Below are 20,718 nucleotides of genomic sequence, written 5' to 3'. Positions count from 1 at the left end.
ACTTCAAAACTGGAATTTTACCTTTCCAATCTTATTTCCTACCTTCCTGCTTTATATACCATGAACTATTCAGAATTTCTCTTTAAGCTCCATCATTTCTTATAATCTGTTTTTGCTCATTATTTCTATTCTGAGAAAAGCTCTCTCCCTGTATCTGTTTCTAAGTTCAAATGAGACCTGTTCCATTCATGGGCCACTGCCCAGTAAGGCTGTTTCCTGAATATCCAGCAGGAAGTCATCTCAGCCTACCTGTACCATCTTCTCCTGGACACTGACTCTTTTACTGGACTCTCCTGAGGTCGGGGGCCATGTCTTTAGTTCTCTACATTCCTTTGTAGCACATAGCTTTCTGGAATGTGCCTAACCATCACACATGTTACTGTATATCAAGAAATTTGGTTTCTAGAAATATTAATTGGCAAAAGCTTTACTTCGTATGCCTGTGCCCCACAAGTTCATAAAGGAAATTCTGAGTTTAAGGACTACTATAAACGGACCCAAAAAGCAACACTGGTAACCAAATTCCACCACAGCCTTATAGCAGAGTTTATGACCAGTAGATCATTGGCTAGACAAACCTGGAGCTGTGAGGGTCTTTCTGATCAGTCAAGTCTGCATGTTAAAATACCCTATTGTATTTTGCATAGAAAAGCTTACTGATCATATTTAGCAAAACTCATTTAAAACTGTGTCTCAGTCATCTTAAGCAGTAACTCAGACCTCATGAGAAAATTTTACCTTTTTAAAATGCTATGAGTGCAGATAAGTTTTGTGGTTATCAAAAACCTGTAAGAATTCCTATCATGATCACTACTGCATTATTCTCTGATACTTCAAGATAGAATCTCTCTTCGTCTTGAAGGGGGGAGAGATGAAGTGATTTGCACAGGATCATAATGAGAAATGTAATGAGAAATAGATCTCTGACTTCTTTTGTGTTCTGGTCAAATTTGTTGACGTAGGTCATAAAGAAAAAGATTGGCATATTAGACCAAATGAAAATCTAACACTTTGGGCGCCTGGGTGGCTCAGTCGTTAAGTGGCTGCCTTCGGCTCAGGTCATGATCCCAGAGTCCTGGGATCGAGTCCCACATCGGGCTCCCTGCTCAGCGGGAAGCCTGCTTTTCCCTCTCCCACTCCCCCTACTTGAGTTCCTGCTCTTGCTGTCTCTGTCAAATAAATAAATAAAATCTTTAAAAAAAAAAAGAAAAGAAAATCTAACACTTCTATATAATTTACTGACACGATTTTAATTTTTCATTATTTATTTATGAGAGAGAGATAGTGTGTGTGTGTGTGTGTGTGTGTGTGCAGGTGGAAGGAGGAGCAGAGGGAGAGGGACAAGCAGACTCCCCGCTGAGCGTGTAGTTGGACATGGGCTTGATCTCATGACCCAGAGATTATGACCTGAGCCTAAATCAAGAGTTGGATGCTTAAGTGACTGAGCCACCCAGGCACCCCTAGAGACATGATTTTTAAAAGACAAGAAATAGACTGGGAGATAATTTTAGCAACATGCATAATAGTGGCTAACAATCCCTTGTAATAATAAAGCACTACTACAAATCAGGGAAAAAAGGACAAAACAGCTCAACAGAAAAATGGGCAAAGCAATAAATAAACAAGTCATAGAAGAAGTGAAAAGATGTTTAACTTATTAGACATTAGGGAACCACAAAACAAAAAAATGCATCCCCTTGCATCTTTTTTTGAGAGGCAATATAGCATAAAGTTTAAGAATGTAGACTCTAGAGCCAGACTTCCTGGATTTGAACCACAGGTCTGCCATTTTCTCACCTTGTACAATTTACTTATTTCTCTGTGTCTCCGTTTCCTCATCCTCAAAATGAGGTCAATACAGTAACTACCCCATAGGATTTGTTGTAATGATTAGAGTTAGTTTATATAAAATGCTTAGAACAGTGTCTGGCACATAGTAAATACTATATAGGTGTTTATTATTAGTATTTATTCCATCATATTGATACAATGTAAAATGTTATTTAAAAGATTAAAGTAATCCATGGGGTGCCTGGGTGGCTCAGTTGGTTAAGCCTCCTACTCTTGATCTTAGCTCAGGTCTTGATTTCAGAGTCGTGAGTTCAAGCCTCTTGTCTGGCTCCAAAAGATAAAAATAATCCTACTCTGTTGGTGGAAATGGTAATTACTACAGCTTTTTTGAAGGATCATTTGATAATGTGCATATGCTATATCTAGTAGTTTTACTTCACAAATCTGACTCAATCACATAAGGACAAAACAGGTGTATGTTCAGAAATGTCCACTATATCGCTAGTTTGTGCCCCAAAGGGGGAAACAATTAAAATATCTATCACAGAAGTGGAATATGTTACAAAAAACTGTAGCATACCAAGAAGGCAGCTGTTAAAATAATGTAGATTTACATGTACTGACATAAAAGTTGTCCAAAATATTTGTATTAAAAAGTAAATCACACAGTAATATGTGTAATATGATTCCACTTATATGAAAATAAGCAAAACATATATATGTGTGCATTTATGTATGGATTTTTAAAGAGGTGTGAAAATATACAAACTGCTAATGAGGTTATGTGTATGGAAAGATGGGCAGGGTGAAGGGGACTTCAGCTTTTTGATCTGTACTTATGTACTAAAACTTATTTTTTTTAAAGATTTTATTTGTTTTTGAGAGAGAATGATAGTGCACACAAGCCTGTGCACACACACAAGCAGGGGAGTGGCAGAGGGACAGAGAGAGAGAGAGAGAGAGAGAGAATCTCAAGCAGACTCCCTGCTGAGTGCTGAGCCCAGCGCTGGGCTCCATCTGAGCCACCCAGGTGCCCCTGTAGTGAAAGTTTTTAAAACAAAGACATATGCATTTTACTGTATAATTTAAAAACTGAAAAAAAGGGTTGCTTACTAGGTCTGCCTAGAGTTTCTACGGATTTGATATAAGAACAGAAATGTTTTGCTACTGAGATTTAGACACTATATACCATTTTGGAAGAAATGGCCTGACTTGGGCAATCAATGCATATAACCCAAGAAAACCACAGTTTTTGAAAAAAATCTTTGGTCTCACCTATAAGGGTACTGATTCAAAGAACTCAGTTGATTAATATCTTGTACCTTAATTCTATTTATATGCATCTGCAGATGATCTGAAGGCAAGAGAGCTTGTTTAAAAAAAAAAAATTATATATTCAAACTCTAGTGAGTATATCCCTTTATGGGAAGAATAAAGTTTTTGAAAGCTTTCTGTATAAGAAACTTCTATAATTCAAATGGATTTGAAAAATATAAATATTTGAGATTTACTGGCACCTTTTTATTATGCTGTATTTGAGATACAAAGATACTATTGATTGAAGCAGAACTGCATGGAAGGCACACATAATGAATTTAGGTCATCGGAAAGGCTAAATAAAAGTGCACTAGCTATATAATAGCATATAGGAGACTCTAGGAGAATACAATCTAGTGGTAATTCAATCTAAGCATTCCTTTAGGCTACCTAAAGCAAAATGGAAGAGGAAGGAGCAATTCAAAATTATGAAAGTGATATTTAGTGTAAGTTTAAAAAATAAAGTACTCCTATAAAAACTATTTCCTTGTCACCCAAACATACACATGATGCTGCAGAGTTTAAGAAAGTGGCTACTGAACTGGGAGTGTTTCAGAGGTTGTACAATGTCCTTGTTCTTAAAAACCAATATTTTGGGGGGGGTGCCTGGGTGGCTCAGTTGGTTAAGCGGCTGCCTTCGGCTCAGGTCATGATCCCAGGGTCCTGGGATCGAGCCCCGCATCGGGCTCCCTGCTCGGCAGAGAGCCTGCTTCTCCCTCTCCCTCTGTCTGTCGCTCTGCCTACTTATGCTCTCTCTCTGTCTCTGTTAAATAAATAAATAAATAAATAAAAAATCTTTAAAAAAAAAAACAATATTTTGAAAAAATTTGTCATTCCATTTTATTGAGACTTTAAAATGTTTTTAACTCTTAGAAAAACAATCAGCTTTTTAATGATTACTTTAAAACAAAGAGGTATAAAAGAGATAATTAACAACACAACTTTTACACGGCAAATTGGACAGACTTGCAAATTTCACAGAGCACCTCTAAAGTGGTTCAGGGATAAGAATCGCTGATAAAGCAGTATACTGCCTCATCAGCTAAGTATGGGGGACAAGTTACTTCATCCATTAAAAAAGGAGAGGAATTCTCTGCCTGGCAAATCTATAATGTGCCATTACAGAGGCTGTAATCTATATTTGCTTGTTATGTAGATAACTGAAAATAATGGACTTACTAAAAGAAAAAAAATCCAGTATAAATAAGAGTATCAGATATGAAGGGCAGACAGAACTTCAAATCCAAGCTCTACCACCTACTAGCTGTGTGACCTTGGGCAAGTTTCTCAATTTCTTTTGTCTTAGTTCCTCATCTGTAAAATGAGGGTAATAACCATATCTAGGGTTGTAGTACATGAGAGACTACATTAAAAATGCTTGGCAAACAGTAAGCACTCAGTAAATGTTGGTGACGTGTCAAAATACAGCAAGTACCATTTCCTAAATTTTGAACAATGTGGAGATACGAAGTATTAAAAATGTGTTTTAAAAACATTCAACGATTTTACAAGGTTGTTATCCTTAATGAGCTACACTTTTGAGGGTTACTCAAGCTGATAGTCCTAATAATCAAAATCTTCCTTTTCATACGTTTTCTAGATGTGACTGCAAATCAATACAACTGATTCCATATGCTTTACACAAAGAACAATGGAGCAGTGAACAGCATGGACTTCAGCCAAATTGCTCAAGTTCAAATACCATTTTTGCTATTTACTAAGCTGTATGACCTTGGGCAAGATTATTTAATCTCTCTGTGCCTCGGATTCTTCATCTACAAAGTGGCTATAATAATATCTATCTTATAGGGTTACTATAAAGATTAAACAAGCTAATGTATATAAAGCATCTAGTGCAGTGCTCAAGACATGTTTACTATTGTCATCATCATCCTACAGTCATTCTACACAAGAAAGACATCTCTGACCACTAGGATTTGATTCTATAGAAACAGCACTTAAATTAGTTCTTACTTTCCAATATTGTAAGATTCTTAAACTGCCTGGGCATTTGAGCCAACACTTTGTACCTTGCCTCAATATGAACAAGACAAAAAAAAAGTGAATTTAGTATTGCATCTTTCCATTGTCATTGATGCAAAGTCAGAGATGACTAAAAATGCCTTATCAAAACCCACTGTAGAACTGCTTTCCCTGTTTAAAACAAAAACAGAAACAAACAACAAAACTGCTTTCCCTGTTTTAAGAAAGCTTACTCCTACCTGTCATCTGCGTTACGAAGGGATGGAAGCCGAAAGCTAGTGTTTCTGTCAAGTTTTGATTGGCTTTTGGTCCTCTTGATGGAGCCTTTCAGGCGCTTGCTGAAGAACCCCTAGAATGAAAAGGCAGAAGGTGATGGAAGAGAAAACCAAAAGAGCACTTTGCTGTCTCCTTACTCCTCTGTACCACCTCTGGAAAAGATATTAAGATTTTTATAATGAAGACCAAAACAAGAATCCAGCTTTTAATTTTTTAATTTATAAATAATAGTTGCTTGAAGCCACCTGGTAATGTGATGAAAATTTTTTTTCTTCTAGGATAACTGGGATAATTCAACTTTTTGATAACACTTAACTTCTTATTTCTTAAACATTTTCTATACCAGCTATGGTAGAGAAACTTCTAACTTTGATAACAGAGTTTTAAAAACACAACAATGTAACAGAAAAACATATTCCTTTCTATGAAGAAGTTTTCAATAGAAAAGGGCATCCAGTAGGTAGTTTCCTGAACTAAATTAAGGGAGAAAAGGAAATGAGAATAGCATGTGCAAGGGCCCTGAGGTGAAAAGGTACTTAGTGCATTAGAGGAATTTTAAAGAATATACTGATAGTGAGAAGAGAAGCTTTATTATAAGAGCTCCCCGCCCCGCAAAAAAACAAAACAAAAAACCCAAACCAAAACAAAAACTCAAAAATAAAAACAGAAAAAACCCTACAATGCCCGTACAAAAATTCCTCAAACAAACAAAAAAGAATTATGTAATTAGTATAAGGTAATGTGTTGGTAGTCTCAAAAGCGTTAAAATTTGGTTTATATCACCTTGGATACGTTACTTGTAAACTTAAGTTTTAATGTAGCTAAACTATCTTGAAATAGGTATCATTTATGAAACTACTGAAACATCTAGACTTCAGAAGAACAAAGTAGTTTACAGTTTTTGGCCCCCTACTTGCCTCCTACCACTTTCACTAAACTATCTAGAGCTCCTTAAACATTTCCTAGTCTTAGCACCTGGCAAACAATGAGCATCCAATAAAAGTGTGTTGAATAATGGAATAAATGCGCGCATGAATGATGACAGTCACTGCTTTCAAGTAACAATTCTATTGTTGGCAAATGAATGGACATCTTATGGAAGCATATCAAAATGTCTTGAGAAAAAGTTCTAATTCAAAGAAAAGTATTTTGATGCTGGGAAAATGACTCTTTCTAATCACCATGAGATGAATATTATCTTATAAAAGCTATGTACAATAAACATTTCCATAAGGAAGAGAAAGAAATACTGGGTCAAGATCAGCATGTCAAATCTTTTATATTCTTTTAGTTATCACCAAAGCCCACTGTTTTGGGTGAAGACTGTATTAATCAAGATACACTGGGTTATGTTTATCTTATCATCTCAGTATCTTAGTAGCACAAAACATGTTCCACATCTATCTATGAGCCGATCAACTAAGGGAGATGGGGGCTTCGCTCTGTGCTACTCTCACTTAGGGACTTAGGCTACAGGAGGCTCTTCCTCTGCACATCTAAAGTTGCTTCAGAAGAGAAAGGAAATGTGGCAAGTTATGTACTAGTTCTTAAACCTTTATGTCACTTCCGGTCTCATTTCATTGGACAAAAAGTCACATGACCACACGGGATCTCCCTAGGGAAAGGATATACGATTGTATCATGTATCCAGAAAGAAAACTGGAGAGGGGGTATAGCTCAGTGGTAGAGCATTTGACTGCAGAAAGAAAACTGGGAATATCTGGTGAACAGTAATGTGGACTACCACAGTGCTTACCCATGCCAAGTATTTTGCAAACACAGAATGCACTGCTCCTTTCATTTGAGAAAAATGGAAACAAACTTATTTGAATCAGAAATAAAACTATTTAGCTGACTGAAAAAAAAATGCTTATGTTATTTCTTGTTATTCCCGTAGCCCAAGAATAAGTGTAAAGACTCCTAGAAAATACCACATAGACATAATTCCCTAGGCTGTTTTTTATTATAGGTGCATAGAGATTGACTGGAGGGAAGAAAACAAGAAAACAAAAACTGTTTTTTAAAGTACTACATTTCTTTTTGGTTTTGTTTTTTAAATTTTTTTATTTAAGTTCAATTTAGTTAACATATAGTGTATTATTAGTTTCAGGGGTAGAATTTAGTGATTCATTGGTTGCATACAACACCCAGTGCTCATTACATCATGTGCCCTCCTTAATGTCCATCAGCCAGTTACCTCATCCCCCCACCCCCTCCAGCAACCCTCAGTTTGTTTCCTATAGTGAAGAGTCTCTTATGGTTTGCCTCCCTCTCTGCTTTTATCTTATTTTATTTTTCCTTCCCTTCCCCTATGTTCATCTGTTTTGTTTCTTAAATTACACATGAGTGAAATCATATGGTATTTGTCTTTCTCTGACTGACTTATTTCACTCAGCAGAATACCCTCTAGTTCCATCCATGTCGTAGTACATTTCTTTTCTTCTTTTTTTTTTAAGATTTTATTTTTAAGTAATCTCTATACCCAACATGGGGCTTGAACCTACAACCCCGAGATCAAGAGTTGCGTGCTCTACCGGCTGAGTCAACTGGGCTCCCCCCTAAAGTACTGTATTTCTTAGAGACAGGCATTTATCTGGTCTCCTGTCCAATCTGAGCATTGCTAGGGAAAGTCACTGTCATCTGTTCTCCAAGGCAAAGGCTTTATTTACTACTTATTATGATTCAATCAGAATGAGTCACCACATTTGCTCATAAATGTAGTCAGCAAACCAGACCCAAGTTTATGGAATGCTACTTGGACTGTTTATGGTTGGTTCCAAAACCACTCGCCTAAGTTGAGATTTGGCCCAAGGACCTGCCCAAATATCATATATAAATATATTTCTAGCAAAAATACAGTTAAGCAGTTAACTGAGAATGTACTAGTAGATGTTCACTCATGCAGTATTTTACTTTTTGTGGAACTTACTATATAATACTTTCTTGTTCTAATCCATTTATTTAATAAATATTTGTTTTATGTCTATTTGTTGTAAAGCACTATACCAGGTATTGTAAGGGAATCAAAGATAAAGCAAACACAAACTCTGCCCCCAAGGAGCTTATAGTTTAATATGGGATTTGGAAACTAAATATAATTATATATGACACAATTAGGGAGGTAAGTGTTCTTAATGTCTGGCATATTTAATCACAAAATACATTTCTTTGAATCTAGGACACCGCTGATGGTAAGTCATGTTATTATTTTATGTACACTAAGAAAAAAGCTGCCAATTAAACTATAACACAATGCTTTATCACTTAAAATTTTTATTTTGTACTAAAGAAGTTTTTAAAAGACTTACTTAGGCAGGTTTTGTCATATATAGCATAGTGTACACATAAAAAGAATATATGCAAAATAAATTGGTTAAGGTATTCCTAATGCTTCTTTCTTCTGAACTATTTTTTGACTTGGAGTTGTTCATGTTTTTCCACAGAATATCATTCTGAATCCTTTCAAGAATGTTGATGACAGAGTATCTTAAAAGAGTAACTTACAGGGATGTTAAAATGTGAAAAAAATGTGCATCTTAGAATTGATAATATGGTATTATTTTAGAGAGGTATATAGGAACTAATTTCAGGACTTCAGAAAAAGACAAGGTTACATCACCTGGAGAAATAAGCGGAAGTTATATGGAAGAAGTGGAATATGGTAGGTCCCAGTGGGTAGACAGGATTTGGATTTGGAGGTGCTGGGGAGCTAGGGTACTGTATGAACCAAAGCCTGAGAAATGTCATGGAGATAAGAACACAATGGGTATCCATTAAGTAGATTTAATCTGGCTTGTATATGATTAGAAGTAGCGAAAAATAAGGTTGGGAAAGTAGTTTGTCCACCTACTAATGCATACTTATTGCTCCCATTGGCCCTTAAGCTTTTGGGGAAGGTGTAATGCTATATCTATCTTAACATCTACCATAGTGTCTAAACTTTAGTAAGCACTCAATATATATGCGAAATTACAGTTGTTCTGGGAATATAGATAAGGGAAAGTTTAAGATAGCCCGGAGTAGTCAGTAATGTTTCACAGAGGTAGTAGAATCTACAACAAAATTCTGTTTTTATCTCCTTGATAAAATTGAAACATGGTTTTCACCTGAGAATATTGTTTAGCTTAGGCTATAAAGGTTGATCTGGCATCAGTCTATTCGGCCATGTGGTCTCCCACGTGTTCAGGAAGACCACTTAAGTGAACAGACGATGCCACTAAAAACTCACTATCTCCAAGCTAGCCTTAGCTCCTACTATGCCTCTGTCCTGGACCAACTATGCAGCGAGCCAGCCTTCCAGTGACATTACCCCCCACTAGGAAACCTCGGAGTATAAGGCATGCCCACTTGCCCACTGCCCCTTCTGAGCAATTCCTTATGAACAGATCACTATCCTTTGCACCAAGTAATTCTTCTGCCCTGACTATAGCTTATTGGACCAAGGATGGATAACTGACCTAACAGTCCCTAAAAGAGGGGGCCTGGTAAGAGTTCTGCCTGTAGGATATGGTATCACCTGGTAGCTACTAAATATTCTAGCCTGATTCCTGGCCGTTCCCTGCTTCACGCTTTACCCTCCAGCAACTCTGAGAGCCTGAAATTTTCTACATTTACCATGCATCTCTGCTACTACTCATATTCCCTCCCTTTCCCCTGGCTAAGTCATCCTTTCAGACGCAGCTAAGGCATGATCTCTTCCAGAGTGTTTTTTGACACGTCCTACACCTTACTCTAGAGGAGGTGGCCCTCCTCTGTGCTCCTGAGTATTCCAAATAAATAGAGCTAATCTTACATTTAGCACACTGCATGTCCACTTATGTGCCAACAGCCTTCCCTCTAAATTCTGAACTCAGGGCAGGGATTAAACAATCTTTGCCTTCCCAGGGCAGGTCTGATAACAGGCAATTTGTAGGGGCTCAATAAGTGTCTGTAGAATGGAAATAAAACGGGCAGTGAAATGAATAAAAGCCACTGTTGCGTTTTTGATGCAAGTACCAGTGCAGAAAGAGCGGGCAACTCTGAGTCAGAAAGTGTGGCATCAAATCCTGGCTCCAACTTCTCCTATTGAATGACCTTGGACAAGTCATAACTTCCAAGTTTCGGATTTCTTACCTGTAAAATGAGGAATAAAAAATCCTCTTCCTAGGGCCATTCCAAAGAATAAGATAACTGAATGGAAAAGTATTTTTAAAATAATGGAAAATGGGTCCCTATAAATATTAACTGAATGTGAATCTAGGGGGAGAGACTACTGAGTAGGTGAGGTAGAATCACGACTTTCCCCCTTAGAAATTACCACATCAAAGGAAGGGAAGAAAACTGGAGGTAAGTTCTACAAATAGCAGGGATTTTCGGCTCTTCTGTCCAGCGATGCACGCCAGCGCCTATAGGGAACTTGGTACATCACAAGTGCTCAATTCACATTTGTTGACTGAATGAATTTACTGAAGGTTTCCTGGATATGAAGCACTGGCTAGGTGCTTTCCAATACGTAATACTGTGTAATTGATGCAACAACTCCACAAAATAGCCAATCAGCAACTTGCTTTAGGTCACACACTTAATAGATGAGGAGTCAGGATTTAAACCCAGTATATTGAAAACACTTAAAAAGTTTCATTCATTCATGTATTTATTAAGCACCTTTTATTGGTTTGAGGCACTTGAGATGCTATCGGTGAACAAAACAAACACAAATCTTTGCCTTCATTAGGCTTCATATACTAGTGGAAGGAGACAGACCATAAACCAAGAACATAACAAATTAGTAAAAGACAAGTGCTATAGAAAAATAGAGCCATGTAAAGAGCTGAGAATATAAAGTGGTCACGATAGGCCTTTTGGAGAAAGATTACACTGACTAAAGACTTGAAGGAGGTGAGTTAGCCTGCAGGTATGAGAAGGGAAAAGCATTCCAGGCAACAGGAATGGATTGGGCAAAGGCTTTAAGGCAGAAGAACTCCTGGTACGTTTCAGAAAGAGCCAATAAGTCAGTGTGGCTGGAGTGGAGAAAGCAATGGGAGGGGTTGTGGGAAATGAGCCAATGGGTAGAAGTGCTGGTCCCAGTAGCAGGGTGAGGAGCAGATCCATTGTGAGGACTTCACCTTTTACTCTGGTTTCTAAGGAAAGCAACAACAAGTAACAAGACCATCCAAAACAGTCATAAATAAGCATTTGTTTTTCTGAGAGAAATAACCTTAGCTATGAAAATAGAAATGTGTACTGATTTAATACGGTGTTAAGTAAGAATGTGCGTTATGGGAACCGTTCATTTTCTTTATCAACAGTAGATCACCTGTCAACAGCTGGGATACAGACACGATGTCTGACTTTTCCCAGGGCACACGGCTGCCAAGCGGCAGAGTACAACTTCAAGCCCAGGCAGCCTGACTCTGGAACCTTGCTTTTTAACCACTATACTACACTGGTTCTGCACATTCTCATTCCTCTTCAAAATACTGTGGAAGGAGCCGAGATGTCCTTCAACAGATGAATGGATAAAGAAGATGTGGTTCATATATGCAATGGAATATTACTTAGCCATCAGGAAGGATGAATACTTCCCATTTACATCAACATGGATGGAAATGGAGGGTATTATGCTAAGTGAAATAAGTCAATCAGAGAAAAACAATTATCATATGGTTTCACTCATATCTGGAATATAAGAAATAGCACAGAGGATCACAGGGGAAGGGAGGGAAAACTGAATGGGAAGAAATCAGAGAGGGAGACAAACCATGACAGAATCTTGACTCTGGGAAACAAACTGAGGGTTGTGGAAGGGGAGGTGGATGGGGTAACTGGATGATGGACATTAAGGGGGGCACGTGATGTGAAGAGCACTGAGTGTTATACGCAACTAATGAATCACTGAACACTACAACAAAAACTAATGATGTACTCTATGTTGGCTAACTGAATTTAAATTAAAAAATACAAAATAAAGATATATTCCTACAAAAGGTAAAAACAAACAAAATACTCTAGGCACTATAATATAACGCATTTTCTCCATGTGTGTTGTACTTAATTTCTATGCATTTATTATTACAGAATTATATACCACAAAAAAGAAAGAAATGCACTATGACAATTTGAAAATATGAGGGGAAAAAAAGAAGACAAAATGCCCACTAGTGCGACATCTGACTTAGAAAAATTTGCCACCAGGGCTCCTCCCTATATAATTAAACTGAAGTAAAATTGAAACCCTACTGGAATTACTTTTATTTTTATTTTTTTATTTTTTTAAGATTTTTATTTATTTGTCAGAGAGAGAGAGAGAGCACAAGCAGGGGGAGCAGCAGAGGGAGAGGGAGAAGCAGGCTCCTCACTGAGAAAGGAGCCCGATGTGGGACTTGATCCCAGGACCCTGGGATCATGACCTGAGCCGAAGGCAGACGCTTAACGACTGAGCCACCCAGACGTCCCTGAAATTACTTTTATATGTAACTGATTCTGTAGTCACTAGGAGACAAAAATCCAAATATAAGATTTAGAAAGAGATGGATGTCAAGAGGAAAATGCTTCTCTCTTTTACATCAAGTTATGACATCTATGTCTTATGTGAATGTGAGGAGTAAATGATGCTGACTTTAAAATCCAATAGCATCAGTGGAAACAAAGGAAAAGACTACAAATAAACTGATTTCATCCTTCAGACACCAACCTAATCTGAAAACACACTAATAAAACCCTCAAAACAAATCCTACCTCATCCAGGCCTCCTTGGAAATACTGTCACTGCAAGCTACAATTCTGAAAAATAGTAGAAAGCTTATCATTTAAACAACTCCATTGTCATAAAGCAAATGATACAACTAAAATGACTTACTTTAATTAGTCGGTACTCCCTCTTTTCTGCCAAAATAAGGCTTAAATTTAGCAACTGCCAGTGAAAGGAAAAGCCAAATGTTGCCTTAATCTGGAGCTTGGGCAATGTTAAGAGAAGGATAAGTTATTCACCACCTACAAACTGGAGTAACCCCCGAAGACTGAAATTGGCTATCAGGGCCTGATTGGTAACTGAAATGAAACGGCTGCCAGGCAACCACTCTCAGAAGCCTCCATGACGGTAACGAGAGCCGCTGACTTGCCCGCGTCCCTTAAGACGTGGAGAAGTGGAGGCGGAGAAACATGTCATCACCTTTCACACAGAAGCAGGGTGATGTGCAACACAAGGCCGGGGCCATCCTGTGTGAGACTTTTTCTAATCAGTGGCCGCACCAGGGATTAGGGAAAGCTAGGTGATTCAAGCAATTTTAAGAGCAGTGCCTTAAAATACTACATGACTCATAGTAAGAAAATGCTACCTTGTCAACTAGAAAGGACCCAGGTGAGAATGGTCTCATTCTGGCTTTTCTAAGTTTTAATTAGTAAATTCATTTCTGTGTATTTGTGTATTTTAGCAGGATGGAATTATGGATTGCAATTACCTGAGAAGGGTGATGTCCTGTATAAATTATTTCCTTCCTTACTCTTTTAATAGACCTTAGGAACTTATAGATGTTCTGAAAATGTTCACTAGAATCCAGTTGTAGGCAATTAACAAGGAAGAAGGAAAAGGAAGGGTAACTGGAAACGTTAAACTCTACTTTCCAGTCATATTTTACTTCCTTAGTTTATCTTCCAGTTATTGGAAGTCCAAATACGAAGGGAGACTCTAGGTAACAAGGATAACGACAAAACAAATCATTGCAAAGTGCTTTGTAGTTAACAAGCACTTTCAGTGTGGGGATTTCCCCCCTAGTGGGGACTTTTGTTTGTTTTTGTTTTTTGGCAAATTAAAGTGTCAAAGGGAAAAAAAGAAGGTCCTATAATAAATCACAATTGTTTTTCTAGCCCAGAGCTGATGAATCACAATCTTTGGGCGTGAAGCACAGTGATCTGCATTTTTAACAATTACCCAATGATTCTCTGGATTCTCTGGATTATTACGTTCCTGTTAAATTTTTTCAAACCTTTTACTTTCAACTTTTGTTTTAAATGTATCTTTAAAAAAAAACATTAGGTCTATTGAGGTATAATTTACAAAAGGAAAATTCATTATATTTGGGTGGTGCAATTTGATGAGTTTAACAAATGTATATACTACTGCAACCAAGATACAGAATCCTACCACCCAAAACATTTCTTTGTGCCACTTTACAGTCAATCCATTCCTCCCACCTCAGCCCCTAGAAACCACTAATCTGCTTTGTCCCTACAGTTTTATCTTTTGCATACTCTTATATAAATGGAACTATGCAGAATGGAGTCTTTTATCACTTAGCACACTGTTTTGGGAATTGATCCATGTTATTGCATGTATCAGTAGTCCGTTCCTTTTGATTCCACATATGGATATTCCAAAATATGTTTACCCATTTGCCAACTGACGGGCATTTGGGTTGTTTCCAGTTTGGGTCTATTAAGAATAAATCTGCTAGGGGTGCCTGGGTGGCTCAGTCGTTAAGTGTCTGCCTTCGGCTCAGGTCATGGTCCCGGGGTCCTGGGATCGAGCCCCGCATCCGGCTCCCTGCTCGGCGGGAAACCTGCTTCTCCCTCTCCCACTCCCCCTGCTTGTGTTCCTGCTCTCTCTCTGTCAAATAAATAAATAAAATCTTTAAAAAAGAATAAAAAATAAGTTAAAAAAAAAAAAAGGATAAATCTGCTAAAAAAATGTGTGAACAAGTCCTTACATGGACATATGGTTTGGGACCCACCAAGTTAAAAGCTTGGTTGGAAATTCACAAATACCATGGAGAGATGGCAACTTTTTAAAAGGATACGATGTTAGTGAGATGGAATAGTGGAAGCAACTTGAGAAGGGAAGGAATCCCTGATGTTTTTTCCTTTCTATGTAAAATAATTTTAGATTTACAGAAAATTTGGAAAAATAGTAGAGTTTTCTCTTACCAAACTTCCCCTAACGTTAACATCCTACATAACCATAGTAAAATTATGTAAATGAGAAAATGAACATAGGGTAGCATATCAACAAATTACAGATCCAATTCTAACGTCACCAGTTTTTCCATCGTATTCATTTTCTATTGCCACTGTAAAAAACTGTCACCACATGGTGGCTTAAACAGTACAAATCCATTATCTTACAGTTCTGTAGGTCAGAAGTCCAACACAGGTCTCACCTGGCTAACATTAAGGTGTCTGCAGGGCTTTATTCCTTTCTGAAGGCCCTAGGAGAGAATGTTTCGTGCCTCTTCCAGCCTCCAAAGGCCACCCACACTCCTTGGTTTATGGTCCCCTTCCTCCATCTTCAAGGCCAGTAATGTTGCATCTTTCTGAAAGGTTCTGTTTTTAAAGCCTGTGATTAAATTGAACCGACCTAGACAATCTAGGGTACTCTTCTCACCTCAAGTCTTTAGCCTTACTCCTATCTGCAAAAGTCTCTTTTGCCACGTAAAATAACATATTCACAGATTCTGTGTCTTAGGATGTGGACATCTTGGAGGCCATTATTCTACCTTCCTTCCATACATAGTTTATGTAATTACTTTCTTACGAGTGGGCATCTGGGTTGTTCCCAATATTTTTGTAATTATAAACAATGCTGCAAAGAATACCTTGTGCATCTGTGTTTTCATATTGATGGATGTGTACCTTCAGGGTAGACTGCTAGAAGTGAGATTGCACATCGGTAACTTTGCCAGAATCCCCCCTAGAAGGGTTGTTCTAGTTTGTACTCCCATCAGCAATGTATGAGTCTCTGTTTCCCATGATCTCACCAACTAACTTTGTTGTCAAACTGTATAGTTTTTGCTAGCCTAAAAGGTGAAATAGTATCAAAATATTGTTCTAATTTGCATTTCTCTGATTATAAGTGAGTTTGAACACTCTTTTTATATGTTCAGGATAATTTTTATAGCATTTGGGAATTACTGTTCATACTTTTCCCCCCCAGTTTTTCTATTGGGTTTTAGTCATTTGTCCCTCAATTTTTAATAGTTCTTTATATGTTGTGAATGTTTTCTCTCAGCTGGTTGTCTTTTAACTTTGTTATGATGTTTTTTTGCCACACAATTTTTAAAAAAAAGATCTACTTATTTTACAGACAGAGAGAGAGAGAGTGCACGCACGCACTAGGGGAGGGGCAGAGGGAGAGAGAATCCCGAGCAGACTCTGCCCCGAGCATAAGCCGGGTGTGGGGCCGATCCCACAACCCCAAACCAAAACTGAGTCGGATGCCCAACTGACTGAGTCACCTAGCTACCCCATCACAGAATTTTTAAAACCACTTTTGCCTCTGGCTTTTCAGTAGTAACCATTACCAAAAGTTTTTTCCTACATTAAGGTTATCAATGTTTCCTTCTAGTACTTGTATGGTTTATTTATTCATTTTATTTTACATTTAGATCCTTCATCCATTTGGAGTTCATGCTTATGTGAGGTGTGAAATACATATCTAATTTTATCTTTTTTTTCCAAATGACCACTCATTTGTCCCTACACTATTTCTTTCAAATGCCAACTCCTCAGGAAGCCATTCCTGATCTCTCTAATAGGAGTTATAGTCTCTTGCCTCTGATTCTCTAAACTCTTTTGTTTATATTACTGTTTTCCTCTGTCTTGACCAATAATTAGTTCTATTCCTATGCCATATCCCCTAGTGAGTCTTAACTCCTATTTTATATTCCCTACAGAGTCTTAACTCCTGAAGGCAAACATTATTGAGCTCATCTTTGTATTTCTTCAATGCTTAGCATACAGTGGGTTACTTAATACATACTTGCAGAATGCTAATGATTAACCTGAATTATTAAGAAAAGTCCAATACATTCAAGAAAGCGAAAATATCTAATACATTCAAGGGAAAAAACTCCTTAAAATGATTAAAATTAAGCTAAATCTGTGTTTAAAGAGGAAAAGTTTAGTATGAGGAATATTCACTTCTGGAGACCACCTCAGTTCCCGCTAATGAGATGTATGTTGATTTTCTTATGACTGGCAGAGACTGCGGATTTTAAGTTCACCGAGTATGAATATAAGAAAAATGGCTTTGAGGGATAAAATAATGAGAAATGATGGGTCAAAACTAAGAAAGAGAACATTCTCCCAAAGTGAGGTCTATTAGTCTATTGGACAGTCTCCCAGAGGTTATCATGGAAGCCTGAAAAAGCATCAGATAATATAATGTGAGAGATACTTTTTCATTGTCAGGGGAGATGGACTAGATGAATTTAATTGAAGTTTTCCATCTCTCATTTCTAGGCCTCTAAGAATAAAAGCATCACAGATGGAGGGGGGCTTTGGAGCCTAGTAGTTATTTAAAAAAATAAAATTCTTACTGTCTCTGGTGAAACAAAATGCACCTGAAACCCATATTATGGAAATGGCAGTAAGCAAAAGATACAAATAAAATAATATAATTATTCTTTACTAATGTCTATCAGGATGGCTTTTTTTTTTTTTTAATATAGAATAAAATGGGGAAGGGAAGGAGAAAAACATCATGGAAAGGATTTTATTAGGCATATTTATATAACTTCTAGCAGCTATTTCCTAACTGTACTGTTTATAATGCTGCAAATATTTTTTTTTCATTATAAATTTAGGCCCCAAATATTAACCTATTGATCTTTAGTATATAGTAGCTTTTTTTTCCCCCTGCAAACCTTCAAGGATCTTAAAATACCCGTGTAGTATTTCATTACCATAAGAAAGGCATCATAGCCTTAGAGTAGGTCAAACAATTTGCTCTTGGTCACACATGTGAGACACTAACTAAACGTACATTAAACAAATACAGCTCTTCTCACTCCTTTGCCTGTTTAGGTACAAGTTCCTAAATGCTAATAATATAAAATCTGATACTCTGGCAGAATTCAAAGGCAGGTAACACAGACCCTAGATCATACGGTCAGAAGAGTGCAGAGCCTTTTCCAACGGTAGGCACCCGATTTTAATGGAGAAGAGCTCTTGAGTGACAACGGTCTCACTGACTGCATAAGATATGAGCCCAGGTAGCTAAGGACGGATCATGGGGTTCTGACCTTCACTTCTGCCGGAGCTATTGTCTTTTCCTCATTTAACTTGTAAAGAGTTGAGAGCAGACCATATTCCTATACATCCAATTATTCCTTGAGTAAGAAGCCAACTAAGATAGTCCCCATTAGTTACTCTATCATTTTTTTTTTTTTTAAGATTTTATTTATTTATTTGAGAGAGAGAGAGAGTGAGATAGAGAGAGCCCAAGACAGGGTAGGGTCAAAGGGAGAAGCAGACTCCCTGCTGAGCAGGGAGCCCGATGTGGGACTCGATCCCGGGACTCCGGGATCATGACCTGAGCCGAAGGCAGACGCTTAACCAACTGAGCCACCCAGATGCCCTAGTTACTCTATCATTAATCTCAGAGGACTTCCACAGAAAGAAAATTATTCCCTTCTATTCACTACATTCCTCCCTTAATTCTATTTTACTTAACAGATTAATATACACCCTTAAAAAATTTCACAATGTTGATTAATTTTAAAGTAATGACGGAGATGTTACGGCTTAAGAGGTTAATGTCTTTGCAATGGGCGTACCTTAGGTAATCATGAGTCACCTATACATTAAGTGAGTTTTCATAAACAGGTTAGAAAAAAGAAAAGGTCAGTCCTGGAATTATAAGATTAACAAGATACAGTCCTGATCTTCTAGAAGACTGGTTTCTAAATTGTCTTGATTATGTATCAAATGAGTAAAATATTGTTGGTATGCATTCCTAAAACTGTTCACTTACAAAATACAAGAATGTTCTAATGTATGATTATAAAGCATTCAATAACATAACAATTTAAAGAATGAAATTTAAAAAATCAAATATTTCTTATTTTCTTTCTGCAACTCAGATGGATTATATTGAGTACCCTTCTGAGGTATATACATCCTATTCTGGAGACCACCACCTAGAATATCACAGGCCAGGGAAAGCAACCATGCAAATAATGACCCTACAATAAGGGTCTATATATAACCAATAAATGCACATTCCTATGGAAGGACAGGGAAGGTGAAGGCTAATGTTGCCTAGAAGAGGTAGTGAGACACTGGAGCTGAATTTTAAAGGATGAGAATACTTTTAGGAAGCATAGAAGGTGGCCTTTTTAGGCAGAAATGTGCAAATATAGCCGAAGAAACTTGTTTGGGGAACTCTTTAAGTTTGCGAAAAATGGAGCACTAAGATGGAGCACCCTCTAAGTTTGGAGGCTGAGAGATCTGGGGGTGGGGATGGGGATATTGGGTATTATACTGGAAGGGCAGCCAAACACTTGACAATGAAAGGTTCTCTATGCCAAGTGAACTTCGGTTTTTATCATCCTATAAAACATGAGTCAAACTCAAAAGCTTTCAGCAGGTGACTGATGCTTTTTGATGGAAAAGCTAGGTCTGTCTGGAAATATTTAAATGAGGGGAAGAAGGAAGGGAAAGAAAGAGGAGAGTGGAAAGAACTCACTGTGCAAGCCAAATAAAATGTATAATATTTGGTCATGTCCATGGGCACAGGACCATAGAGAACTACTAAATGACTTTGAGCAAGGGACAGTCAAGTAATGATCAGAGTTAGAACAGCAGTGCGAAGGTTAAAGTGGGGACAGAGGTGCTGGAGGCCAGGAGATGAGTTAAAGTCTCTACTGTACTAGATGGAACTGGCTACATATTTTGAGGGGTTCAGTGCAAAATACAAGGGCCCTTGTTCAAAAGGCAGGAACTCAGGGCCATTAAAAGTACTAAAAGAAAAAACTTTGCTTTCTTGGCCATCTCTCTCTCCATCTGCTCTGGTGTTTTTCATTCGCTATTTAATGTCATGCTCCCTCAGGCACCAGGGCAAGGGCAGATCTTCACAGGTGCCCAGGGCCCCTGCCCACGACTCAGTATATGGGTGGCCCACTGGTTGCCTGGTTGCCCTTCCCTAGCCAATAAACCCACGTGCCATGCCCAGGCCCAGGGCAGGGAAGTTGAGCCAGGCTTCTTCCCTTCCCACGGCTGCCTCTGCAACTCACTAGGTATCTGACTTGGGGATGGGCAAGAGGCTTGCCCCAAATGAGTTGTGGCCTTTGGCCACCTGCCAGACACCAGTGAAGCTGACAAGCAGGAGCAAAGACAGTCCTGCCAAGCGCTGCCTTGGGGTGCCACAGAGTGTGCAGGTTAACCCCTATCTTTTTTATGCTTGTATAAAAGGCCCATGCCAGGGTCAGAGAGTGACCGCTAGGGCTGGATGCGGCAGATGGGAGAGGCTGGTTGGGGTTCCAGGGGTGGGGAAATGGGCAGTATAGAATCCATCCCAGGGAGGCAACAGGAGGTGGTGCCAGGCCTTGGCTCCAAGTCCCAGCACATGCTCCACTGTCCCATTAGACCTCACTTAAC

The 20,718-nt window shown here is 38.2% G+C and overlaps 1 protein-coding gene across 9 annotated transcripts in view; it reads right to left on the bottom strand.

Moving 5' to 3' along the window:
• Positions 1-20,718, bottom strand: part of RASAL2 (RAS protein activator like 2) — a 360,239-nt gene that overhangs the window by 54,821 nt on the left and 284,700 nt on the right. For all 9 annotated transcript variants that reach the window (XM_032393403.1, XM_032393402.1, XM_032393404.1 and 6 more), the window contains one exon: positions 5,331-5,440. In XM_032393403.1, the coding sequence (XP_032249294.1) occupies positions 5,331-5,440 (110 nt within the window). The remainder of the gene's footprint in view (positions 1-5,330; positions 5,441-20,718) is intronic.

This window comes from Phoca vitulina, unplaced genomic scaffold (assembly GCF_004348235.1).
Source record: "Phoca vitulina isolate PV1807 unplaced genomic scaffold, GSC_HSeal_1.0 scaffold73, whole genome shotgun sequence".
Lineage (NCBI taxonomy): Eukaryota > Metazoa > Chordata > Mammalia > Carnivora > Phocidae > Phoca > Phoca vitulina.
Note: the sequence above shows the minus strand (reverse complement) of the source record. Positions and strands in the feature narration are given on the sequence as shown.